Source organism: Haliaeetus leucocephalus, unplaced genomic scaffold (genome assembly GCF_000737465.1).
Source record: "Haliaeetus leucocephalus isolate CR32 unplaced genomic scaffold, Haliaeetus_leucocephalus-4.0 Scaffold229, whole genome shotgun sequence".
Taxonomy (NCBI): Eukaryota; Metazoa; Chordata; class Aves; order Accipitriformes; family Accipitridae; genus Haliaeetus; species Haliaeetus leucocephalus.
The window spans coordinates 1,149,340-1,176,896 of record NW_010972665.1 but is presented as its reverse complement, the minus strand read 5'-3'; the positions used below and the strand labels follow the sequence as shown (position 1 = coordinate 1,176,896).

The following is a 27,557-nucleotide window of genomic DNA, read 5'->3' as shown; positions in this document are numbered from 1 at the left end:
AAAACTTCATTCCCCCCCCCCCCCCCCCCCCCCCCCCCCCCGGCATCCTCACATTGTCATAACTGCATTTACTTGTGGATCTCCCCCCACTGGTACAAAGGAAAGCTGCTTTCTTAAACACCAGCAGCCCTCATTGCATGGCCTAGATTTTTGCCTGTAGGCAAAATACTGTACTTAAGTACACAAATGCTGGACTGCCCTTTCATAGCTTGGTGGATAGCAAGTGTGAACATTACTCTTGACTGTAGGAATAAGAAACGGAAGGTCATGCCAAGAAGGCACTGTGCTTGCTTTGATCAATGCCATTCACAGTACTTTGGGAGCCAAAAAAAGGGGACAGACATTGGCTCCTCTATAGCAGCAAGCAAAAAACATGCATTGCTTTTGCTTTTTGAAGGTGGGCTAGAAAAGCAGCCACAGCTCTGTGGCGTAAGTCTCTCCAAATAACATCGAGCTCCACACATGGCTAAACAGTGACTACATTTCACTAATGCTACCACGAGCATTAACACTTGTTTATGCATTTTTAGGAAGGCAGCAATTATTATTAAATCCTAGCTGTGCTAGCTATTGGATAGAAACTCTTGTTCATTTTTGTTTTCCACCATATTGGCCTGCAGTGACATTCAGGCAGCTGTGCAGGTTGAGCAGGGTAAATCAGTCTTAAAAAGTTAGGTAAGCCTGTGTGGAAGCAGTTATGTCAGTTATTATTAAAACTTTTACAATTATTCCATTAGATACTATTGTAGATACATACTATGTTATCTATCATACATAGATACAAACTGTTAAATCGTGTAGTAGGTCTTCACAAGCATAAAACAATGCATAAAGGAGACTAGCATAGTAGCTCAGCAAATCTAAGTAACAGAGACAGCACATGTTGGACTTTGCATTATTCAGGCTAATAAGTAACTGAACAGTAAACTCAGAAACTTTTGTCTGTAACAATTAGAAACAAGACATGGCTTTCAATAGTCAAAGGTCAAAGCCAGCCTACTCATTAACTTAACATTTATTTGTTCCCTTATGGAAGTAAGGATAAACATCTCTCACTAATATAAACTAACTTTCTCTAAATCAGGCTAACAGATGGAGAGTAAGAACAATCAAAGTGACTGGAAAGTAGTTTCTGAAGTCTGATAGATTAGGTAGGATTTTATTTTATTCCATGTTACCTATGCCTTGGCATGACTAGCACAACTGCAACTCTGACAGCTCCAGCTGCAATTCCATGACTGCAGCTTCTAACTACACCTAGATGACATTTTCACAAACCAGAATTAAAAGTTTGAAAGACACCTGATGCCCAAGTTGAAAACCATTGCTTACAGCTGGCTCTTAGAGGCTACATATACAAGTAATATCCTTCGCCTGTCTTTTTTGACTCACTGTAGTTTCAAACCCTCCCTTCCCAGAAAGTACTCCTCGGTCATGCACACACCCCCAGAGTCATTCTGCACTCTCCCCTTCCAGTACCCTTAGCTCCCTTCAAACAGGCACCTTAGGTGTGCAAGCTGATGCACCAGTCAATACAGAAATAATGCTTGCACCAGAAAAATTTAGGGTTTTTTTGACTCATCTTTTGTTGTGGGTTTTTTTGGTTGGTTGGTTGGTGGGTTTTGTTTTGTTTTTTTAAATGTGTGAGATTGGCTAATGTGCTAATTGAGTAGGGAAAGAGTGAATTAATGGACACAACATAAATAAGCAAAGCTTAAGAAGCTATGCTAAAACCCCTACAACACCTTTAGGACAAACAAGATGTTTATTTAATCAAAATAATTTGCAGAAGTTAAAAACAGAAGCTACACAATTGGCTGTAACAAAGGTACATGTTCTCTCACTTCCAAATAAAACCATAATTGACACTATATAAAAAACGAAACCTGTTTTAGGACTTCCACAGGAAGATTTTTTTTTTTAACACAAATCTGCTGGTTTTTACCACTGATCACAAGAGCTAGCTGCTAATGTGAAACATGCTTATTTTTCTAATTTTTTATGACAGCCTACCAAAGCTACAACGTGAAACTATCACCTGCATTATACTGTAGAACATGTTAAAATTCAGTGAAAGAACATGAGGGATTTGAACAAGGAAAGAAAGTCAGCATAAAGGATCAGTATGTCTAAGTGATGTCTCTGAAGATCTGATGTCAGTCATATGTTTGTCCTGTAAGACTACAGACCACATTTGCACATTAAAACACACACTCTGCATTAGAATCTGATGATTCTTCTAGGACCTTGAAGACACCCATTTTTTCCTTTTTCATTTTTTCAGAGGTCTTCATTTGATCTAGGATTAAAACAAAACAAAGATCAACAATAATAGGTGAAGTGGCTGCAACCATACTATTGCAGACATAGAAGTTGTATGTATTTTTGTTTGGATTTGGAAAGCAAGTTGATAAAATAATTTTGCTCCTTCATCAACAGTTTGCTACTAAAAGTTTGTGCTTGAAAATATTTTTCAGTTGTGTACTTCAAGAAAAAAAAATTCCAACACCTCTGGCTAAATCTGAATGGAGATAAGCAGTTTTAAAATCTGCCTGAACTAGTCTCATTTTCCTGAGAAGAAAACGGAATGCAGTAAACCTATCTAGTGAAGTTACTAGGAGAAACACAGAAAGTTACGGCTCTGCTAAACAATATTCTTTTCTAAAGTTCAAAGACCTACATCTTGTTTTCCTAGCACTTGCAATCACTAAGTTGCCCTTCCAGTGAATATAAAGCTAATGAAAGAGTATTGTCTTTGTATCAAATTCAGTAATTATGGCTTACAGGGGTTGGAGGTGGCAGTTCAGTTTCTAAAGCATTAACTACAGTTAGCTGTAGTAAATATTCAGTACATAATGCTAGACTAATATCTTTGTATAAACATTTTTTTGACAAATTTAATATACTAATTTTGCTTAGTATAGCCAACAAAAAAACCACCAAAGAATAAGCAACCATTATAACACACTAATAACACAAAATATATGGCACCTTCCTTCTCCAACTTGAAAGGAGAAATCAGATTGTTTCACAGCCTGAACTTGTAAAGGTATAGACATATTATCAGCACATCATGAATAATTTTCCATATTAGCAGTCAGTTAACTGAAATAAGCAGTTTTATAAAACAACTTCTTTAGATAATCTAGGGAAAAAAATTTAAGTATAGCCAACAGTTCTCCTAAGGCAAAGTTATTTTACTTGGACTATACATATCACACTTATTTAAGGCTAGCTATCATTTTTACTTCTAAATTCTGTAATGACCAATTTTTTCTGTATCTATGCTTTGAGGTTTATCTCTACTAAAGATGCTGAAGGTAGCAAAGCATACTGAATCTATTGTTTAGACAAATTCAACAATAATTTTTTCCTTTCTCAGAAAAGTTCTTTTATAATATCTTGGCTGGATCAAGCACTAGAATTTGCAGACAACCTCACAAATTTTATTTTTTTTAAAACATTTAATCCTCTGACAAGCCATGGTAACTCTGAAAAGCTCAATCCCCCTCCCCCCCCAATGTTAGACTACATTTTGAATTATGATAGTATCAAAATAGGTTTTTAAACAAGTTTGCCAAAATAAGTATTTTCTGAGAATAATTTCTATTTTTATCAATTACAGCAACTTACAGGGGAAGTTGCTTGCAGAACACCTCCTAATCTATGCTTTTTGTTCACAGTATGCTCAGGGCACACTATGCGTGAATGTGGTTTTCTAGAATACTTTTTTTTTTAAGTTCTCTTATTTCTTCTTTAGCAAATCCTGTTGGAAATGTCAGGAAAGAGACCAAAAGGTCCTTCTTCAGATGTACAACACAGCTGTAGGAAAGTGAAGCTATGGCAGCTTTCTACATGTAAAGACTCATACAAAACATGAATTTACTGTTGAAGAGAAAAAAACAAACAAACAGATAAAACTGACTTACCAATAAGATCACTTCTGTCCAAGAGTAACTCTAGATCTTTATCACTGATTACTTTTTCTTTAGATCCTTTAACCTCCCTGTTGAGGAAGAAATAATCTCTCAATACAGATAAAAGCACGTTACAGTTAGTACTGCATAGAAGTCAGTTTTCCCACACAGCAGAATCCCTAGGACATTCTTTCCACTATGAAGATCCACATACCACTTAATAAGACAAGAGAGCTACTGACAGCTGCTTGCAAGCTGCAAGTTACAAACTCACGGCCCAAGAAAAATATGAAACCTGCATACCTCTCATAGTCTCTGGATTTCAGTAATTCTATTAATTCCTGAGGGTCCAGGCAGCTCTTTGACTGTGCTAGACCAGATTTGCCACCTTTAAACTGATCTGTAGAAAGGAGAAGTTTTAAGAAAGTACACAGAGACAGGAACAATTTCTGCAAATTGTTAAATCAATGCTGGATGCACATATCAAACAAATTACTCTTGCACATCAAAACTAGTGGCTATGTTTCATTGTCTTAGCCCTCAGGTAAACACACCTTACGCTAATAGCCTAACTGGTGAAAAAAGTCAGAGGTACATTAAGAGTTTACATGCAGGCCTTTCACCTTCTAGCTGTAGTATGCAGAAGAACTGATTGAAACACCAATTCAACATGCACACACACACACACAGAGCAGAAAAGCCATTAGTTCTACTTACAGTAAAAACATTGTAAATAAAGTTAGATGGTGGATGCTGAAGTTTGCTCCCTTTGTATTGTAAGCTGGTTGAAACAAAGTAAGCAGTATTAACCACAAGGTAGGAAATACAGGAAAGATGTGTGGTTTGCAGAGCTCCCAGTTTAAGGGACTAGGCAGACATGACAAAGTTAATATATCTGACACAGGTTGGTTTCTTGAAAAGACTATGCTAACGCCTATCTACACACAAATCTGGATGTCAGCCCAAATATAAAAAAAAACCTATACAGGATTATTACTTAACTAAAGCCAAGCATGGATGAAGTCAAGCTCAGCCTTGCGCATTTCAATGAGACAGCCACGGCTTACTGCTCTGTGCCAAGTTTCTTCAGTTTTTATCAACACACGTACCCATTTTATTAATGAGTCTTCATTGATCCCTTTCATCACACTCACTGCTGTTCTTTCCTACATCTTGGTTTCAGAAGTCCTCCCCACACCTTTTCCCATCTCCCTCCAATGACTGGCTGTTCATCTGTGAACTGCAAGTCAGATCCAAGTTCCAGAGGAGTTTGAGCTATAGGATTCTTCCCCTCTGCCCCGCTCTGTTAACATCTCCTGCTGTGACACACAGGATCCAGGTCCTGTTGTGCATTATTAGTGACGCACTCTCTCCGTTTTAGTTTTCAGTTTCACAAACTATATGGCATTGAATTAGTGCTATACAGGTCTTGGGTTGCAATAATAGTGACACAGAGAAAAATACAGAAGACCCTATCAAGCACTTAACATTTTAAATAGAAGTTTGTCCATCACTTCCTCTTTGACATCTACTAATTTAACTAAAATCATGCTGGTTCTCAGTTTCCTAGGCAACTTTCTTCAATAAAACAGAAGCACAAGATGGAAAGAGTAACCTGGTGCTGAGGCCAAAAAAGCATTCTGTTTTGCAACAAATTTCAGTTCTTAAGCTCCAGTACTTGTACTGTACACGCCCTACATGGTTAGACACCTGAAAGGCCTGACTTAAGTAAGCTTTGTGATATCCCTTCCTCATTCACTCCTCCAAAGTTCCAACACTTTTTAGATATTAAAAATAACAGGATCTATTACATCACTTTTACATTTACACAGTGGATCCAAAGGTTCCTGGAGGGGATACCCCTACCTAAGCTGCAAAGATTTTGATATGATTCACCAATAGTTACCAAGATGAATACTCAACTTATTGCATGACCCAACGTGACACTTAGCTTCCTTCCAGTATAACTAGTCCCAGTTCCCATTGCTACTTTTAGTATATTGCAGTCATCCACTATTAGAGCCCATTCTGTTTTGTGCGCTTATCTTGCCACTTTGGTTTTAACTTCAGGTTGGACCATAATCAAATCATTAAACCCCAAATTTTTCTTACTTAAATTGGTCACTAACGTGCCTACAAAGAGTCAGACAGCAGTCACACCAAGACAATGGTTGCAATCAAATTACAAAGAAAAGGCCTAAAGCTAGGATAAAGGAAGCATCTAACAAGGATTAGCTAAGATCATCCAAAACCAGAGGCATACCACAACTTAGGCTTGACAAGCAGTGCACTGTGCAGTAGACAGTACAGGTATGGTCTTTCTGGCCCTTTATGCCTTCAGGAAAATGTTTTGGGTTCCTCCCCACTCCCCCTTAATATACTATGAGAAGTTCCCAACCTCCTTTAAAGTTTAATATAAGGCTAATTATTGTCAGAAGCCCATATGAAGTTTCAAGAATTGTATTTTTCAAGTGAGCTTAGTGTTTGGAAAATGCAATAGGGAGCTACTGTCCAAATATCACAAACAGAATAAGCTACAGAAGCAAAGCAGGATTCCTATATGACCCAAACAAGAAAATATTACCCCCAAAAGAGACACTTCAATCCAGTCACTTTCTAAAGACTTTTGAGTATGACCAGCTATATAATCAAGAATACAACAAGAATCACCACTGTTCTGCACATAAAAATCAAAGACTATTGTTCCATTCAGCACTGGTTAATTGTTCAAACAGGACTATTCTACTATGGTTATAACATACTGTTCTTAAATTCAGAAGGACAGATGCAAACAGGATGCTGAAATTTTTTACAGTGATATTACAGCTGTAGGATTTGCAATCTCAACCAAGTTTAGTAGGAATCCCACAGAAACCAACTTTCTGTGTTCTCTACCCATTTTACCAACTTTAATAGGAACACTCCCTACTCAAGCAAGTTTGCCACTGCAACTAGAAAAAAAAAATCTATTGCTAAACCTCACATCATATAACACTGCTCTAGATGTCATTAAGTAGGCATATTGCTCCAAATCGTTATAAATTAATTATCAGGAATTGTTATAAATTAAACTGCAACCAGTAAGAATTTTTTTAATCTGCTTTTCCATTTATATTCTGGTTCATTTCATTTGATTTTAAAAAGATAATCAACTCAGACTTGTCATCTACCCCCAGCATTTTTAATGCTAAAAGTTCAAAAACATTTGGGTCAGACAAACTATAATCTTGCTGACAAGCTGCCAACAAGCCCAGAGCTCTACTCTCTTATTGCCTGGTTTTATCTATATTTCTTCCATGTATGCTCAGTGTCCCATCACCTGTCTTTTTTTCCTTACCTACTAGTAAAGCAGTAGTCATAACATGGTGATTCCAGAAATACTAGAAGCGCTTTCCTTTAATTTGCTGCAGAAGTTATCTACAATGTGTCTAACAATGCATTTTGAAAAGTAATACTTATATAGGCACTTGTTAAGAGGATGAAGCTTTTTGCATTTAAGAAAAAATACTAAGCAGTCACAAAACAGAGCAGTAAGAGTTCTCTTGAGATTTAAAGAAGTAGCACATGCTTACAGGAAGTCATAAGAGAAAGATACTAACTTTTGTGGATAATCAGCTTCTCCAGCTTCCTCTTGGCAGCAGCTCTCTCCACAATCTTCTGGTCAATAGTATTTGCTGTCACAAGACGATAAACAACCACCGGCTTTGTCTGGCCAATTCTGTGACACCTGTCTTGAGCCTGCAAGTCCGACTGGGGGTTCTGAGCAGAAAAAAAAACAAGTTGGCTACACCATTAACCACTTAAGACACGTACCACAGGCAGTGTTTTCAATAGTGAGCTCTGAGAGTCAGAGTGGCAGCAGTAAGCAAGGCAGCCATGGTATAATAGAACTCTACATCTCTTGCCAGAGTAACCCAACTAGCTCAGATTGCTTCTGCACTGTGTGCTGCAGTTTTCAACAGATGGACATGTTTTGTATCACAAATTTATCTGAGGGTGTTGGTTGTAGGTTTGTGGGGTTTTTTTGTTGGAAGATAAGAAAAAGGATTAACAAAGTTTTCAGCCATTTCTGAAGCTGCTTTAGCTCTCCTGAAGCTGAATAGTCATGCAAACACCAGAGGTGTCCATTAAAATAAAGTGAAGATGCAGAGGTCTTCAGTCATTTCCTTACATACCTCTCTTCTTCCCAGCCTCCAGGTTCACAGGAGCAGCAGAATCCTAGCTAGCTAAAACACATGTGGCAAGTCACAGGAGATTCAAGGGGCTGGTACTAACATGGCAGCTGTTGGAAACAGGGAACCTGTAGAAGGTCTGGCTACATTTAAACTTAAATAATAAATTGGAAGAAGGAAATGTATCTTCAACAGGAACAGAAAAACCCTCCTGCTTTTGGTGTAACTCAGGGGCAAATAGGCTAGTTTTGGAAATCAACTTTAATGTTGTATTCAATAAGCTAGGACTTTTCAAATGAGGCTGCATACTTCATATATAACATGTTTGCATACACTGCTTAGTATTATCTTCATGTAACACCCCATTAAAGTTACAGAAACTGTCTATACCATAATGGGTTAGTAAATTATTATCAAAGCAGCAACAGAGAAAGCATTTTAGGACACATATCACTAGGTTAACAGTCTGTCAACATACCCAGTCACTATCGTATATGATAACTGTGTCTGCCGCAGTTAAGTTAATGCCCAAGCCACCAGCTCTTGTACTCACTAAGAACAGGAAGACTTCAGGGTCAGTATTGAATTGATGCATCTGGAAAAGAATTCATCTATTAAAAAACAGCAGATGGATCAAACACAATGTAGCTAATGTTTTATTTTGACAGACCTGTGTTTAAAAAGATGAACATAGAAAATACACCACATGCTGTCAGAGGCCAAACTAAGGCCTTAAGAAACACTGCATGCAGTTGGGACAGGACAAGACCAAGAAGTGAAGCAACTGTATTTTCTTATCTGATGATTCCAGTCAATGAGTTGCCTAACACACAAAGTGGAGGTGACTATAGTGAGGTATGGTCCAGATCACATTCACCTCCACATAACCTACCATCCAGTGATGAAGAAGGTGAGCACAGTCCAAGCTGGCAGAGCCTAAAAACATACCTACTTCTTGACACAAGCAACAATCTAAAATATTGATGCCAACTTGACTGTAACTTCCAGCCACCCTGTATACCTCCTCTTACTTCAAAATTAAGAGTAACTTTCTGGCCTACTACTCAGCATCTAGCCCATTTTCACTGCAAAATGTTTCCAAGTGTCAGCACAGCTCCTACTAGGTCTGCAACACCAGTCAAAACCTAGTCTACTTAGTCCGACCACCCACATGCTGGTAGAAAACTGCAAGTATATAGTAATTTTCAGGACTTCGATCACAGCAAAGAAAAATAAACCATCACCCCACTACCAGGTGGAAGCAGCTAACCAAGCTCTCTAAAAGCCCCATATCCTCTGGGGTCTCCTGGACATCAGCATCTGCAGCAGCTGCAGCAAATCATGGAGCTGGGAAGAGCCCTGCTGGACTTAGACTGGTGACCTGGAAGATTTCTCTTATCTGCACCCATACCACACTGTAGTAGGCACACAATCAACTCTTTAAAATCCCCACAAGCCAGCAGTACAAAATTTTACCAGCTTAATAAAAGTCACTATAGCTTGCTGACACATTGCTAATTAGCCTTTCCTCTTTAAGAATCAGCTCTAATAGTAGCAACTTAAGTGTTCAGGGGTTTGGTTTTCCTCAGCCACACTGTGGCACAGAAAAAAAATGGGGCAAAGGGAAGCACAGTTTGAGCTCGATGATCTGTCATCTGCCACTGTTTTTCCGTATCTTCACAAACACCAGTGCATACTTTGGAGACCAGATGGCAATTGCAGCATACCCCCCTAGATACATCCTGTGTACTTCTTCCATATATGCATTGCTCTTGTTCATCCCTGCAAACCCTCAGAGGTGGTTTTCCAGAACCACTCTGCATGGCTGCACTTAATGATAAATATGTGCCTCAGTAGTAAGGCATTCTGTGGTTATTTGAAACCACTACAAGTATGCAAGAACAAAGGATTGCACTGGAACAAATCCACATGCAATTTCAGGCTGTAGTTACAGGTGTCCCACTAGGTACAAAACCTCGTTTCCTGGAAATCTACTTTATTTGGCATTAGACTTGCAGCATGCTGCCATAGATGCTGGCATCGCATCCTGGATACTAGGAAACAATATGTGCAGGGGTAAAACTGAGATTAGCATCTGCCACAATATAGATGCGTTACATACTTCACATTTGGGCAACAGAGTACATAAACACCCATCATTCTAGGCATACCCCAAGATAATGGTTAGTAACACATTTCATTGCTTCAGTATTTCCGAGCTGCAGATATTAAAAGCAGCAGCAAGGATGTCAGTTTTCAACATAGATGACTTTTCCCTATTAAAGGCTAAATGCTGTGTGAAATCACATTCCAGTGTCACAGGAACAAGAAGAATTTGCTAACAGGCTCAAAGGGCATGTACATCTACTTACATTTTCTTCTCTGTCTGAGTAGGACATAGAGCCATCCAATCGACTAAATTTGAAGTCTCTCAGATAGCAGTAATCCATCAAAATATCAAGCATCATAGTCATTTGCGAGAACAACAAGACCTACAAAACCAGGAAGATTCCTTAATACCATTTTTTGGTCATAAGGAGACAACTATGCCCCCCCACCCCTCAAATCATTAGCTTTACCTTATGCCCTCTCTTTTTCAGTTCTGGAAGCATTCTGTCCAAGAGTAGAAACTTGCCTGAATTCTTTACTAGATCTTCATCAACCTTGGAAGAGGGGAAAGGGGATCATACATTAGGAGGGAAGGATACCAAAGGTTTCCCTGATTCAGAAGCACCAACAAAAGCTGTCTGAAAGCTTCTCACAGAAACAACCTTGTACCATCTTTTTAACTAAAAGCTATAAGATTGGAAGCAACGCGAATTTCAGCAAACTACATTGAACCAGCTAAATCATGATTAAACTAAATCAAACCCTGCCATTTCATATGCCCAAATAATTTTTACAAAAACTAATTAGTTTTCATCCCATTTCTGGAAGGAGAAACCCTGATGATTTTAATTTTTCCACATGGAAAAGCACTGTTGTTTCTTTCCCAGCTTGTAATTAATGCACAAGGCTTCCACCTACTGGATATAAGGAAGCACTGCTGAACATGTTACTACACATGAGCCAAGTGACAAAAGTTAATAGAACAAGTTTTCACACTGCTACCTTAGACTCCTGTTTTGCTCAAGAGAGTTTGTTAGATCTAATTCTTGCTATGGGCTAAGAGCAGGGATATAGAAGCTTCTCAGGTCTGAGCCATACAGCAGCCACCTTGATAATTTCTAATCCATTTTTCTGAGCAGGTACTAGCTCCTGCAAGTGGTGTCAACTGTCAGTCTGCATCTTCTACACATTAACTAATTTTCCCTCATCACCCAGACTGGGCTATCTGCTTTTTATGCACTGACTTTACATTGATAAACTTCAACAGCTTGCTCTTGACTGCAGCTGAATCTGTTATCACTCATTGAACAGGAAACATGACTACACATGCCCCCAAACCTACATTTAGAATGTGCAAGCAGCTTCCAGTTGTTCAAGATTCTTTCAATTCAAATTACTTCACTCTGTCCTATATTGCCCACTGCTTTGTGTAGATTAAAATACCAGCTGGCCTTTGTGATATAATTTGGATTTTTTTCCCTTTTGAGGAGGAGAAAGGATGCTATGTGCCCTAAGCAGACTCTGTTGTACTTGGTTCAGCCCTTCAACACCTCACACTTAAGTTACCACCGCAACCTCCTGCAGCGTGTACAATTTATGTCATGAACGGTTTACAAGGTCAGCATTTTTTGTTTTAAAAATTAACCTTTGTGAGGAGAGCTGGAGGCAGATCCTAAAACACCCTGAGTCAACGGAACCCAGCTACTGTTTGAATTTGGTAACTTTGCTCCCAGCAGATGAGCGCTGCTGTAATGAACACTATGGCATCACTATGCAAAGGCTAAATGAGCACAGAGGGCTGAACTGGTCTCCACAACTGCTGCTGTAGGAAGCTTCAAAGAATGATTCAGTACACTGCTGGAATTCAATGGGGAGGCATATGTCAAATACATTGAAATGGTCATTCTTTACTGACGTTAGCTCACAGTCTATTGCTTTTTAATGCCTGGAATAATTTTTCTCATAATCCTTTAAAATATTCAATACCTTGAATTGTTGTGTAGCAGGGTCCAATGGATATTCAATAAGATAGGGATGATTACAACACTTCCTCAGTAACATCATAATATTCTGCAGTTTAAGGTTCACCTCTGAATCCATGGGAATGCTCACATCTACCACTGGCCTTGAAAAAATATGTCATCTTATTAGTACAGAAAGCATCACCGTATTACATTACAGATACTGAAGAGAAAAAAAACCAATAAAACCAAAATCAAGCAATGGATTCACATGCTGTGTCAAATGTCCTCAAAATCCCTCATAGTTAGTAAAACTATTACCAGATGAAACTTCTTTTAGTGCCACACTTGGCACCAAAGGCACAAGGGTTTGCCATTATTCGTTTAATACACGAAAGGACAGTACAGTCAGGAGTAATCAGAAGCAGAAAAAACAACTTGTGCAGTCACCCAGCAGAAAAGGGAACAGGAACAAGCCCTGTCTAGAACAAATGGTCATATCTCCTGCAGAACAATACATAAGCTATTCCAAAATCAACTCTCTGCCTATCCTATTTCAGCCACACGTGCACATTGCAGGATTCACAACAAATACAGCTATTTAGCTCTTCCACATCTAAGTACTGCCTCCAAAAGAAGAGATCCATGCACACCATAAAACTAATACAAACATATATTTAAGTGTCTGTTCCTGCAAAGTACACTGAACTACAATAAAAATCTAGCAAGATAAATACATTTCAACCCTGAAGATTAACCTGCTTTTCCTTATGCCCAAGGGACTTCCAACCCATTTAGAGCCACCAATAGACCTTGCCAAACCCAGGAATGAACATGATTCCTCAGCTCCCTCAGTCCTGAATCTCAACTCTGATTTTATTCACCAGAAAGTGACCAATACCTGTCACCAAAACAGCAATAACCATGCTGGCCATTTGGATTCCAGGCCTCAGCTTAAGCCTACACATTTTACAAAATTTAGCAAGAAAACTACTCCTCCCTTTTCTCCAGTCTTGAGCCTAAACTTTGCTTTCAAGTATTCCCAAGTAATTCCACAAAAACCTAGGAGTTAACTGTAGTTAGCACACCAGCATTATCCCTTGTCCTGTCTTTGAGCCAGTGGAAGATATACCTTTGAAGGTAACTGGACATTGAAGACAAAAAATTTACCTGAACCTTGCAAAACCTAGCAATAAGCCAAGCTCTTTGTCCTCATTGCTAGCTGTAGCCGGGACCTAAGCTATTACAATGAAATTCAACTACCAAATAACTAAGATGAAGCAGTTCTTCCATGGCTGGCACCCAACACCATCTTAGACCTTGAGGCTTTGGTGAAACCACAGCTCTTCACTACCAAAATGTTTTAACAGTCCAAAGGAATTACATTTCACACTAGGACATTTTAGCTCTTTATGGATTATCAATAGCACTATCGTCACAAGAGCTACCTAAGATTGTGACTAATGAACACAGGGACTCAAAAAGCAATTTTATTGCTAGATCCTGCAAGGGCCACAGGTCTAGGAGTAATTGTCTTGTAGTTAACTATAACTCTAATGAGTCAGTGAGTGACAGTACAACCTAATCATTGCTATCATGGCCCAGCAAATATTAGGTAAAAGCAAAGAAACAAATCATAAAGCTACAAGGATAGTGAATTACGAAATGCCATTCTTCTTGATCAATCTGAATAAGCAAAGCTCTGGAAGCAATCCAAGATGGAGATATTCAGTATAATTAAAAAAAAAGAGGGGGAATTTTTTAGGGCAGGCACCTCTCTTTTTCTACTTCCTCTTGCATTTTGCTGATCAATTTTTCCAAGTCATCAGATGAACCATTATGTTCTTCACAATAATCAACCAGTTTTCGGCTACGGCGTTTTGGTCGGCCTGTAGGACTCAACTCAACTACTTCTTCCTGTGGGAAATGATAACATTGCCATCAACAGCAGATAGCTTCAGATTCAAAGGCCTATGTTGACCCAAGAATTCTCAATACTGAAAAGTGGTCTCAGTGATATTCATCATGCAATATTTACTTAGACTCAGCAGCTCTAAGTTTTACTAAGTAGAAAATGCAGCCCAAACTTTAAAGGTCTATAATTGTAGATTTTGAAAGCTTCTGCTTGATTTTTAAAAGCTGCATTAGCACCTCACTGATTTTACAGCAGAAACTGTTAACTCTATGAAAATTGTCATCTTTTTCCCCCAAGCTACAAGTAATCAAGAACATATTTACACTCATATTGTATTAGTTCTGTGCCCACTGAGGCCACTCACAATAACCACCAGTGAAATAGATAACAAAAGGATCCAACTAAAATTTGAGCAAAAAGTGGGTTTAGTTACAATGGTAATGAAGCAATACCAATGTGTTTTTCCCTATAAACCATTAATAGCAAGCACATTTCTAACATTCACATCAGTAGATACCTCATTATTTCCAAGCAGTTTCCTAATGGTGCGATTTACAATGGCAGTATAGAAAGTTTCTTGCTTCTTTGCCAGCGGTGCATATACCACAACTTCTCGTTTAGGAGGAACCTCAAGAGCAACATCAGATTTCAGTCTTCTCAGTAGAAAAGGTGTCAGAATCTGAAATGTTGAGCAGATGTGTTACAATGACTCAAAGCTCTCAACATGGCTAGTTTAAAAAAACAAAAACCCCAACCAGCATCCCCCACCCCCAACCAGTCTAGTGATATAATGCTATTTTGACAATTTAAAGCAAAAGAGTTAATTTTCAGAGTTCCATATTTCATTTTTTAATATGGATGCCTACCCAAAACTTCTATACACATGCTGTTAATACATGTGTTCAAATAACACATCCATTGACATTTGAAATATTTTAGAGTGTTTAATAAGGGTGCAGTAGTAACTACATTACAGGCCTTTCAAATAATTTTCATTAACCGAAAGTATTTTTATTGTGAAACAGCTGATTTTAATTGTTAAATTTCTTAAATCAAGTCATTCTGGGAAAGCCCCAAACCTTTAACTGAAATAAATAATAAAATGTCATCGACAATTATATCTAGAAGATAAAATTTTTATCGCTCACCATCAGCTTATGATGAGAAAATGATAGTTCTGTAAGCATTTATTTCCACACACCCCCCCCTTAAAAAAAGTTTTGAGTGTTAGTTTGGTTTTGAAGACAGCTACGTTATACAACTAGTTTGTCAAAAGGTATTCTGTTCAACACCTAAAAGTTACATGAATTCCCTCAACGTTCTCTTTCAACAAAATAAACATACCAATTAAATCTTTTGGCAAACAGAAGCAAGCAACTGCAATTAAGTTTGACTAAACTCAATTCAGTTCCAAGAATAAAAATGAGTCAAAGAGGTATATTGTTCCTTTCCAGCATTTTTAAGTACTGTAAAGACTGAAAAAACCCACAAGTCTAAGGAAGTCCAGAAGTGCCATAATAAAAGCCTCAGGCCCAGAATTCAGCTCCACAAACAAGATTTTGACACATTTAATAACAATGGTCAATGTTAGAAAAAAAACCATGAAAAATACAACACAAAGAATAAGTGAAAACCTGATGCAGCATATGCAAGATGTTTTGCTCCCTTTCTTTAGCAATAATATCTTCAGCAGTTTCTGTAATGCTGGTAATATCAAACCAGGATTCAAAGCTATAAAAACAAAGCAAAAAAAAAGTAATAGCTTACTTCATAGCTATTATTCTTCATTATTTAAGTATACCATTCTTCACCTATACTGTGATTTAAGAAAAACAAAGCACTAATATTCATCATGAATAGAGGGTGAACAGGAGGTATTTCTGAAATATACCTGTCAATTCAGATGCTTGAGGTTTTAAGTGATTGGTAAAAATATTTGTACTAGTTGAAATATTCACTAGGATCTATTATACTCACTCTTGCCTATGTCTTTTTCCAGTATTAGTCTAACATTTTGGCAATGTTCTTCCACCTAACCTCCTACTGCTTCAGAAAAGGATCTGTCTCCCACGGGTCCCATGTCTGCCAGCCTCAAACAGCTTTCTCCAGCACCTCAGAGAATCTCAAGCAGCACCAGGCACTTACGATTAGACAAACATCTCTTCCCCCCAGATGCTCATGTCTTAGCTCAGAGTTGAGCTTCCACTATCCACAGAGCTAATAATTAGCTAACAATTACTTCCTTCATTTCTGAAACAAGCAAGTGTGAAGGCAAGACACATTTCAAAGCCTTTGCCACCAAATTATCATACCAAATTACAACCATACCACAAAATAGCTCTTTGCATGCTGATACAAGTTTAATAATTAAAGTCACAATAATGCCCAAACAGAACAAAGGGGAGTAGTTTTCACCATCAGATTGCAACCTACCTTTTCAAATCATCAAATACATCTGGCAAAAGGAAGTTAAGCAATGACCAAAGCTCTGCCAAGTTGTTTTGCAGGGGAGTACCAGTCAACAGGAGTTTATTGTCTGCATTAAATCGCTTCAATTCTCTGATAAGGCGGCAGTTCATATTTTTAATCCTGTGACCTTCATCTACTATCAGGTATTTCCAGAAGCAGTGCTGCAAAAAGAAAGGCAATTTCAGTAAATCTTAGCTTTACTCCACCAAAACATGTGCCAGATGAGAGAAGCAGCACTAATAAGACTGTGATACGGCCTGTTATAAAGATTCTATTTACTGTTGTTTCTCACTTTGCCAGACTAGAAGAGCCGAGTCCAGTTAATGCCATATACGTGCTTCATGGTGACTGCATTTAGAAAGCTTAGGTGATTACAATAAAACTTCTCCAAAGAAACTCATCTCGCTTAAACAACCATTCTGATGTTAACCATGATATTTATACACTAAGTATAGCTTTTACTCCAAGCCTCCCTCACTATCACCTACATAGAGGTAATGAAGAGAGCAGATATGCTGTAACTATCTGCTTACTTCACTTTTTGGATAGTGCTCTGTTTGAAGAACTTCTTAAGTGTAAGATTCCAGAGCCACTGCTCCCAAGGAAACAGAAGTGAATGCCAATATAAATGCTACAGTATGACATTAGTACAGGCAGCATGCAGGGGTTTTTTACTGTATTCAAAAGCATTGTTATTAGTGATGAGGCATTTCACCCATCCTAGGGCTTTCAGGAGAATTTAGGTACCTGCAGGGCATTTCTGTCTCGCATTGCTATTTCAAAGGAAGTAATGACCACAGGATGGATTTGCAATGATCCTTGCCGCGCGTGAATTTTACGAACCAGTTTACGACGTTCCTGCTGAGCTCCATGATAGAGCATTAGTGGAATCTGAAAGAGAGAGGTTTAGAAGCCAGGTGAACTAAGCTCATTTAAACTTAAACAGAAGACAGTAGAGATAATTAGCTCTGTTACAAGAAGGCTGTAAATACATAGCAAGACATGGCACAGTGTGTAGTAACCACACAAACAACTACAATTCAACTGATGTTCTATATAGAGAAAGTTTCAAGGCAAAGAATTAAGAGTAAGAATTAAATAATTTGTTCTTTTAAACCTAAGGAAGAAAAAGAAAAATCTTCACTTCTTTTACCTCTGGAGTAAACCTCCTGAATTCAGACATCCAATTTGGAAGAGTAGACAAAGGACCACATACTAAGAATGGACCTGGGACTCCTCGCTCCACCATCAGTGCTATTGTTGCAATACACTGGATCGTCTTCCCCAACCCCATTTCATCAGCTAAAATGCCATTGATACCATTTTCCCAAAGCATCTACGTACAGAAAAAGAAACGTCAATGCAAAATAACCAAGACACCTTAGGAATAACAGACATCTTTAGGAATGTAACATGTGTGGAAACTCTCTACTAGGCACATTTTATATTACACATGAGAATATTTTCATCATGGAGAAAATCAAATACAAGCATCTTGTAAGCCCCAGACATTCATATGTAGGTGTACGTGTTTCTACCAATTAAGTGCCCCAAAAACCCAGAACAGTATCAAAGGAAAGGATGTAAATTAGTGTTGTATCAAAAGGCACTTCAACTGCGAGTACAGCTCACACTATCCAAATTTTTACTCATACCAGCTCCAAAGAATTCCCTTAGCTTCTCCCTCTAAAAGATCAAGTTATTGTGCTGATGTTTCAGTTTTATCTATTCAAGTAGCTTCTGTAGGCATAGCTACTTTACCATAGGAAAAAGGTACCAACACAGGCACCTGCTCCGGCCAAAGTTCTTTGTGCAGACATTGCCTGTTCCGACAAGCGACAGAGCAACCTCTCATAAAAGAGCAGAAAGGAAGACACAGAAGCATTCTTTGGCTACTCTATTCACTACTCAAAGTTTCATAAAAAAGGTTATTATAACTGAGGGCCTAACTAGGGAAGCTGTTCCCTCCCCCAAGAAGAGACCTGCCTTCCCTAGGCACTTCCTAGTGACAGAAGAGAGTGAGCCAGTTTAGTGGCACTCACTTGTGAGATCAGTCTAAGCCTATCAAAACAGGATACATATGCTTGTGGGGAAGGAAAGAAAATGAAAAAAACTAAGGGAAATACAAGATCAGCAGCAGAATGAAAATTAGTCCTGTCTGGCACTGATAATTAAAAAGCAAAGTTGTTCTAACTTGGCTTGCAAGGAAAAAAATGGGTAGAAGTTGAGTATGTATGTGGTCAATTTTTATACCAAGTTTCTTTAGTTTTTGATTTCACAGGCTGAAGACAAACATTTTTAAAACACTGTGTTAATATTACTAGTTAGACTCAAAGATGCAGAGAATGCAACACTCAGCTGTGTCAGGTCTGCAAGGTAGTAGGTCTTTAAATACCTATGGGCTAGGTATTCAAGCCCTGGAGAGAAAAATAGTAAGACTGTCCCTTAGTAGTGTGCATAGTCCTCCTGCTTTCACAAAGTATTTGTAAGGAGAGGCTGAAAAGAAAGTCGAGTTGAACAAGAAAATAGGTGGAGAAAGGGAAGATGGAGAACACCAACGAGAAAGTCTAAGGAAACTTGTACAAACACAAATACCCTCCCCACACTGAAACATTATATCTGCTGCTTGACAACTTTTTTGTAACACCAGACTCTTGTATCATGAGAAATCTTTAAAAGAACTGTCTCAATCCTTCACCTTCCCTGTACCAACTACGACCAGAGACTTCTAGTGTCTCTTTCCCCTCCATTTCTGTTTCCAATCAGCAACATGTTCAATTTCATCAACAATTGCTCCATACCCTTAGCCACTCCATGCCTTCCACTTGGTACCACCTCATTACACCGCCAGTAAAAATCTTCGGCTGCTGAAAAGGCACTGGTTGTCCATTAAATCTCCGTATTGGATCAAGGAATTGCTTGGCACTGTGTCGTACAGCTTGACATAATCTATCCTTAATGACACTATTTGAGTCTCCGTTTTTCTGCAGGTCTTCTGGACACAGGTTGTCAGAAGAGCTTTCATCCTATAGAGGGAAGTTCAAGGAACACATGACAAGCGGAATGCACATCAAAGCCCAGCTAAGACATACTTTTGCCCAATTTACACCAGTCTTAATGTTCAGTGAAGTAAGCCAGCACCTGACACAAAGTCTTATTTTGAGTAACTGTTAACTCAGGAGTAGAATTTGTTTTTAGGATTAATAGTACTACATAAGTAGACATCAACATGCAAAATTTCAAAGCCTTATATGCATTCTTTACTCTTTTAGACCTGAAAACCAGTGATAGCTACTGAAGCTATTGGGCTTACAATTTTCTACCCAGAAAAGCAAGCAGACTTAAAACCTTCCTCACAGTGGTTGGCAATTAATGAAGCTATTTCCCTTCTGTAAGCAGATTCTAGAGAATGCTGGAAAGAAAGTCATACTGTGCACATAGCTCTTAAACTACAGCTGAAGCAGAAGAGACCACGCCTGCTATCTCCATGCTTGAATGCTTAAAAATGAATTAAGGTCTTATATACCAGCACAAATATTTCTTAGTAAATTCCTATTTCCTTATTTTCAAAACTACAGGCATTCTATAAAGTATAAATAGGTTGAAATTCAGTGTTTAAGAAAAAATAAGTCAGAAGTTTTCACCTTGGATTTCTGAAAATAAGTATTTAAGTGCATTCACTTGCACCACTTTTTTAAGCTTCTAATTCAGGACTTTAGTATCTAGCAGAGATGTTCATTTACAGGAAAAGCTTAAAGATATAAAGTATAAAAAGCCCTCCCTCCCTTTGGGCTTAACACACTTAAACTGCAATAACATGTGCCAACATACCTGATTTTCCACTTTACTTTTTTTTGCCACTGATAATATTTCCTGGAAACAAAGAAAAAAAAAAACCTATGCTTATGTGCTTTTCAACCTTAAAGGCTACTACAATTTGGATTTCATGAGATCTTTTAAGTGAAGAATCTGGACAGATCTTTAAAAAGCTTTCCATACAACATCATTGATCATACAAGCAACTCTAAACAAGGGCACACACCAGAGAACACATTCCAATTACAAAGGGTAACTGAGAATTCAACTGGCAATGTAGTCTCTTCACAGCTTGCCTCCCTCAAAGACTTGAAAAAAAAAAAAAAAAAAAAAAGCATCTGAATTCCACAGGTCTGACAACACTGCTTGTTACACAGATCTTTGTTAGAAGAAAGTTGTATGTTACAGACAGACTACTGTTGGCTGATAATCTCTGATGGCAATGTACGAGAACGTATTGCTCTAAAATACAGATGTCACACAGCAATTGCCTCACCAGTTAAAATTTGTGCTATAAAAATCCAGACAAGCCTATTTATAGCTATGGCCTACCTCTTTGGACATAATTTCTGAGATGTTGTATGTCCCATCTTCTCTCCCTCTCTTCTTTTTTGCACCTATAAGGTAACATTTGAGTTTATACAACACATCAAACATTAAAGAAACTAAAAATACCAGTACTTACAGAAGGCAGAGCCTAATACATTACCTGATTTCTCCTCTTTGCCATCAAGTGGATTTTGACCCTAGAAAATAAACATAGGATGAGGTTCATCATCTTATGCATCTCTATCGTGACACAGATAAAAAGATGTAATCAGCCTCAAACCATTGCCTTTGAAAGCTTCTTGAAATACTATTAAGCAGCTTTTAAAAATACAGCAAAAAAAAGTTCCTGCTTATCTTTTTTTATTACTTATTCTTGGCTGAATAAACAATCATTACTAAAAGAAAAAACCTCAAGACAAATTAAAACCATTTGCTTTAGTATAAATTAGTCAGAAACATCTCCTTAAGATGACTGTCATGGTATACAATTTTTAAGCACTTTTAAACAGTCTTATTATGGTTAAAATATACTAGATAGATGCTGCAAGTCAAATACTAGCTAATCTAACTTAGTTAGTTTACCTACCTTGATCAAAATTGATATAATTTTATTCAGAAAGTTGCATAAAATAGCTAGTTAATCTTACCTTGGCAGATTTTAACATCATCTCTCTCTTTTTTTCTAACTTCTCTTTCCTCCTCTGTTCCTAAAGAAAAAAAAAAAAAAGAACAACACCCCCCCACACACACATTTCTTATCTTTCAGTAACACCCACAAGAGCACCATCCATTATAGAAGTGATAACACAGATTACATTGGTAATGTAGAGTTCTGTGTACTCTAAAGACTTCGTTTTTGCAATCACACTAAAAGCCTCTATTCTGACATAGTTTAAAATGATAAAGCAAAGCTTGGACAAGAAAGTGCAACTGCTCTGAATTCCTTGTCAGTGAATATAGTTATTTAGAAAGACTTCAACAAAGATATTCCCAATTGTAAACTCCTTAAGATCACATCTAGTGCAGTAAGTTTTCCACGTATCCAGCTCCTCTTTAACTTTGTCGTGGTTTAACCCCAGCCAGCAACTAAGCACCACGCAGCCGCTCACTCACTCCCCCCCCATCCAGTGGGATGGGGGAGAAAATCAGGAAAAGAAGTAAAACTCCTGGGTTGAGATAAGAACGATTTAATAGAACAGAAAAGAAGAAACTAATAATGATAATGATAACACTAATAAAATGACAACAGTAGTAATAAAAGGATTGAAATGTACAAATGATGCGCAGGGCAATTGCTCACCACCTGCCGACCGACACCCAGCCAGTCCCCAAGCGGCGAATCCCTGTCCCCCACTTCCCAGTTCCTAAACTCGATGTGATGTCCCATGGTCTGGAATACACTGTTGGCCAGTTTGGGTCAGGTGCCCTGGCTGGGCATGAGAAGCTGAAAAATCCTTGACTCTAGTCTAAACACTACTGAGCAACAACTGAAAACATCAGTGTTATCGACATTCTTCACATACTGAACTCAAAACATAACACTGTACCAGCTACTAGGAAGACAGCTAACTACATCCCAGCTGAAACCGGGACAACTTCTACATATTGCCACTTGTGTTCATTGCGAAACAGAAAGCAATGTAAGCAGCCTACAATGCCTTTAAGGAAGAAGTGCTTTCATGTCTTGAAGAATTTAAGACTTTCATTCCATCTACTATTTCTGCTTGCTGAAAGTAAAAGGACCCTGGAAAAATAGGTAAGAAACCTTGGTATTGATCAGATGGATCAAGACTTAGTACTGAAAGACGCATTCTGTCAACGCAGTAACCATGAATTCAAGCTGACAGTTAAACTAGAGAAGTATTTTAGAAAGGAGGTTCCTGCAGTCTGTCAGCATCACTTTTCTGAGAACGTTGTTGCCCTGAATCTTTTCCTAAGATTCTTCCTCTCTCTCAAGCATAAACTCGTACAAGCTTGTCCATAAAGGTACAGTAAGAAAGTCAAGATAAAGCTAGATATGAACTCAGCAACCCATGGATTCAAAAAAAAAAAACCAAAACCACATCAAATCATTTTATGGAAGCTCATGTTTGGGAACATCATGACCTCAGATGACTGTAATTTACAAATTTGTTTGATGGAGGCCTACATTAGCACCCTGAAGACACACCTCAGTCTCCAGCGATTAACACAAATAGGCTGCACAACTTCCTGTTTGTCAATTCTTTGCATCTTCTATCCTCCCTCCAGGTTTTCTAGCTCCCTTAAACTTTCTTATCTGAAATATTTATTTTCTCTTCCTAGCACTCAGGCCAACAAAAGAACTGTAAAGATATTGGCGCCACCCTCACACTGTGATTTTAAATTGTAATTCATGCTCTTCCCAGTCTGATTTATCTATGGATTTATAGAACAAATTCTGAATATTACGTAAAGCACCACTTCATTCCTGGGCAGTAGTTCCAGTAGATTTTCATGTTGTTATTGCAATCCTAACAGCATTTTTACTTGAGTTCAAACAGCCGGATGGCAAAAAAAACCCCAACCAAACAGATGGCAGCCCATCTTAAGAATCCTCACTGCAGACAAGAATACACCTACCTCTAGTTGCTGCTGTTCCATTTTGGTTAGCAAGAATTTGGAATAGATGTTGCTTTTTTCAAGCAAATGTTGAAGCCTCTTATAGCGCATTTCACTTGACTCCCTGTCCCAAGAAGCACGAGCCTGGGCAACACAAAGAGACATCAAGTCTTTATAGATGCTTCAGTTAATGCTTTTAATATAATGAAGGGTTCTTCTGCAGGGTAACTGCAACTCTCACACACACACACACAACCTTTCCCTTCAAGTCGTTATACATCTACGTGCATTATACATCTATGATTCATGAGTGTATGGACTCACATGTACCTATGAAGTGCTTTAAGATGAAAATAACTGAGGGTTGCATTCACTTGCATATGTAAACAGAGCTCTACAACACACACACTTGCAGTGCAGTAACACAAGGTATTCAAGGCCTCAAAGGTGTCTCAACTCCAATTTATAGATTTAGAGCAAAATGATATTTATTTGCAGCCTGCAAAGTTTGGGAGGAAAAACAACCCCAACCCTACTTGGCAAAATTCAGCACAGTTTCCCAAGTATTAGATGGGACTCCTCCACATGCCATTTGCACAAAGGTACAGTTTTTCATTATGAACAGGATAGTCAGACAGCTACAAAACCATCATGCCTAATTCACAAAGGTCAAGTCAATTCCCAATGTGAACACAGTAACTTCTTGCTTTGATTACAAAACCCACTCATGCTTTTAGAAGTAACTTCTGTTGAATTAGTCAAGTCTGTGCATTTAGAAGTTTGCAAATTACTCTTTAAAACTTAGATCAAGACTCCCCCAAAAAGTGAAAAAGCATTCACGTCTGCATTCACCTAACATTGCCTGTTAGATTGAGATATCAAACAAGTGAAAAGGTATAAATTAGCATCTCCAAGAGAAACCCCAGCAAGGCAAGATGCAGAGCTTTACAAGATGCTTATCTATGCCATTGCTTTCAGAAGAAACACTGGGAGAAGGGCACGCTAAGACAGAAAGGCAAGGGAATCTTCTGAAACTAGATAGGCTAACAGGCAGGGGGGGAAAAAGGATATTAGCTGAATCATGGGACAAACTGTGTGACATAGAAAAGGGGGAGCCTGTTTCTCTCCCCCAGAAATCAGACCTTTATTTTCCACAAACAGTACTCCATGTCATTCTTATCAGGTAGCTATCATTGTATTCTTTTATGAGAGGAAGATCTATCTCAACAAGTTCTTTGGGGGAAGAGATTGCCTTCTTGTGATTATCCATACAGTTTTTATTGCTTCTGCTCTCCCCAATCCAGGTTTTTTCCTTCAGATGAAAAGTACCTGAGCTCAGAAAGATCAACCCTTTATGGCAATGCCAAGACAGAATATCATTAAAACTAAGCTACTTCATTCAGCAAATTGCTATTGCTCACTTTACTGAAGTGAACACAGCATCATTCCATTAATGGGTCAATCTGGAGGACTGTTCCCTTGACCAACTGCAAAAATTTCAAGGGAAAACCAAACCTCAGAGATGATGAACAGCATTGAACTTATGATTTCTCCACTTTGTCTTTTGCCTCAATTTTCAAGCCAACAAAGTGAGGGCTTTTTTCCCCTTTTTGACTGAAAAGGTCAAAAATTTGCCACTCTTTCATCACTTTACATTCTTATATATGTGCATAATGGTATTTTGCCTTCAGCTCACAGAAGGAACAAATGACTCTTTTGTTGAACTGCTGTACAAATCACCTGGCAGGGGGTTTGCCGAAGTGACAAGGACCAAAGTGACAAGCATAAAAAACCCTGAAGCTTCAAGAACATCAACTGCCCCCAGACGCCAGTAAACCTGGGTTTAACAACACAGGTTATTTCCCTTAGTCTGACTGGTCCCAGACTGCACAGAGAAAGCATGATAGAAACACACAGAACAATGGAGTGATACACTTGTTAGAGGTAAGCTCTGTGAATTCTCAAAAAATGGAGAGAACACAAAAAAACCCAGACCTATCACATTATAGCATTGTTACAGAAGTGGTTAGTTGTGAAAGAAATTAAATCCTAAGTCCTTTTCTCAATACTTCCAGTACAATAAGATAATTTTCTCTACAGGGGTTTCCTCCTTACCCTCCAAAAGCATTGCCTCCAAATTTTTAGTTCCAAGTCTGATCAAGGAATACCCGAAGAGAAGTTCAGACAGGCTCTATCATGACTTATTGCTTGCAAGAAAGAAGATTATGAGACTTCGGGGAAAATAAAGCATTATTTTCCAACTACAATATCAGAAAATGCAGCAGCCTAAAAACATACCTTTATAAATCACAACTTTTCTTAGTGAAAAGATAAAGAGTAACTAAAATTAGTTCCAGGCCTTAGAAACTGTATTTTTCATGCCCTTAGAATAATGCTTCAGTTTTTAAGACATCAGTCTTGGGTGGGCCGAATACAAAGCTATGTAATTAACAGAAAAGGGGAAAATGAGAGCACTCTGAAAGACAGGAAAAAAACCCAACCCAAACACACTGATTTCTCCAGTATTTCGAGTAATAGCGTTAGTTCTTTAGAATACAATTCCCAGAAGAGCATTTAAGAGAAGAGTTCTTTCAAGCTTGTATTTCCTTATGCCTGAAATACAATACCTACATAGCATTCTGATACCTTGATAATTTGTATCAGCACAGGTCTAGAAGCATCATGTTTTCATGTTCTCTCTCCAGAACAGACTGGTTAATATCAACCAATGCTTAATATCAACATTTGAAAACATTCACAGCAAGAGAGAAATTAAATGTAGTAACGATTATGTCATTTGTGTTAGGGACGTATCATTTCCCTGAAGCAGTCTACATTTCCTGCAACATAAGCAAACAGAAGTACACAAACCAAACATTAACTCTCAGGATGATTTCATGTACATTTCTCCTGGCAGCAACGGCAGCTCAAGCAGCTCCTACTCCCCTCCACTTCGGGGTGCCTGAACAACTGCATGCGGGAAAGAGCAGGAGAACAGACCAGGAAAGTGACTGGCATAAACCCAATCCTTTTTGGCTAGGCTTTTTAAGCTAGGCTACTTGCTTGATGCAGTTCAGTTGCGGCCTTCAAACACCGCTGCAAAGAGAATGAGCTGCCAGTGACAGCAGCTGCCTAAACTACACCTGCTACCAAAAGAAACTCATAACTGGGCTTATTTCTGGAAAAGATAAATGGTATTTATAGAATTGTCCTGCAGAGGTCTAATCAGGTCGTTTGTTTGGTGGGTTTTTTTTTAATAAAATGAGGAGGAAAAAAGAGGAAAAGAAGTGTCATGTACACATACAGAAAACGCAAACAAAAAAATCTTGCCTTTACTATTTCAGACAGAAATTCAGAAGAATGTGAACTTACTATCCTTTCTGAAATCAGCTTACTTTAAAGGCACGATACCTTAGATTTTTAGGCTCAGAACGACAAAAGTAAAGAGGTAATCTTCTCATTGCAAACTTAAATGCGTATAAAATGCAGCAGGCTTCTTGCTGACTGCAAGAGTCCACTGTTAACCTTCAAAAACAAAACAAAACAAAACAAAACAAAAACAAACAAACAAAAAAAGAGAAGGCTCCCGTGGATGATCAAAGGCGCTTGTGAATCACAGCCACCGCCCGGAACTTTAACAACCCCTCACGTTTGTTTGTTTTGAAATCAAAGGCGCTGCACGACACCCAGCCCCGGCCCACAACCCCCGCGGGGGCTAACGGCGCGGGGGCACGGCGCTCAGACCCAGACCCAACGGCTGGCCCCCCGCGGGGCAGCCCCACCTCGCCGCCCCCTCACCCTCTCCAGCATCTGCCGCTCCTTCTCCAGCCCCGCCGCCTCCAGCTGCTCCTCCTCCTTCAGCATGGCCGGCGTGATCACCGCCGCCTCCGCCTGCTCCCCCATCTCCGCTCCCAGCGGTTCTGCAACGAGCGCACGGGTAGTTGGTTACCCACGGGTGGCTGGTTGCCCGCGCCCCCCCCCCCCGCCGCCCCGAGCTCTCACCGCCGCTGCTCGCCGTGTTCTGGGCCGGCATGGCGGCGCGCCGGGGCCGTTGGGTGCGAGGCGGTGC

General features: G+C 38.9%; 1 protein-coding gene across 2 annotated transcripts; it reads right to left on the bottom strand.

The window, feature by feature from the left end:
- Window positions 1–1,936: 1,936 nt before the first annotated feature.
- On the bottom strand, window positions 1,937–27,535 carry HELLS (helicase, lymphoid-specific). 2 transcript variants are annotated; one of them, XM_010567735.1, is made up of 22 exons: window positions 27,491–27,535; window positions 27,287–27,408; window positions 23,510–23,632; window positions 21,556–21,615; window positions 21,069–21,105; window positions 20,912–20,976; window positions 20,375–20,416; window positions 19,345–19,569; window positions 17,697–17,879; window positions 17,291–17,434; window positions 16,508–16,704; window positions 15,709–15,805; window positions 14,592–14,753; window positions 13,934–14,076; window positions 12,185–12,323; window positions 10,669–10,752; window positions 10,462–10,581; window positions 8,568–8,684; window positions 7,517–7,676; window positions 4,221–4,317; window positions 3,930–4,006; window positions 1,937–2,299 (listed from the first exon to the last, which is right to left on the bottom strand). In XM_010567735.1, exons 1-22 carry the CDS (start codon window positions 27,519–27,521, stop codon window positions 2,202–2,204), a joined length of 2,523 nt encoding a protein of 840 aa, XP_010566037.1. In that variant the 5' UTR covers window positions 27,522–27,535; the 3' UTR covers window positions 1,937–2,201. The 2 variants fall into 2 exon arrangements, with proteins under 2 accessions (XP_010566037.1, XP_010566038.1); XM_010567736.1 differs by lacking the exons at window positions 27,287–27,408; window positions 27,491–27,535 and adding an exon at window positions 26,135–26,212.
- Between the last annotated feature and the right edge of the window lie 22 nt (window positions 27,536–27,557).

Bases quoted from the DNA above. Each gene is read 5' to 3' on its own strand.
- HELLS (XM_010567735.1), bottom strand. From the start codon at position 27,521: ATGCCGGCCCAGAACACGGCGAGCAGCGGCG. The intron at 16,705-17,290 runs GTACCTAAATTC...TTCTTTTTGCAG, and splicing joins GAGACAGAAATGCCCTGCAG to CACTGCTTCTGGAAATACCT. The intron at 12,324-13,933 runs GTGCCTGCCCTA...TATTTTTTCAAG, and splicing joins GAGGAAGTAGAAAAAGAGAG to GCCAGTGGTAGATGTGAGCA.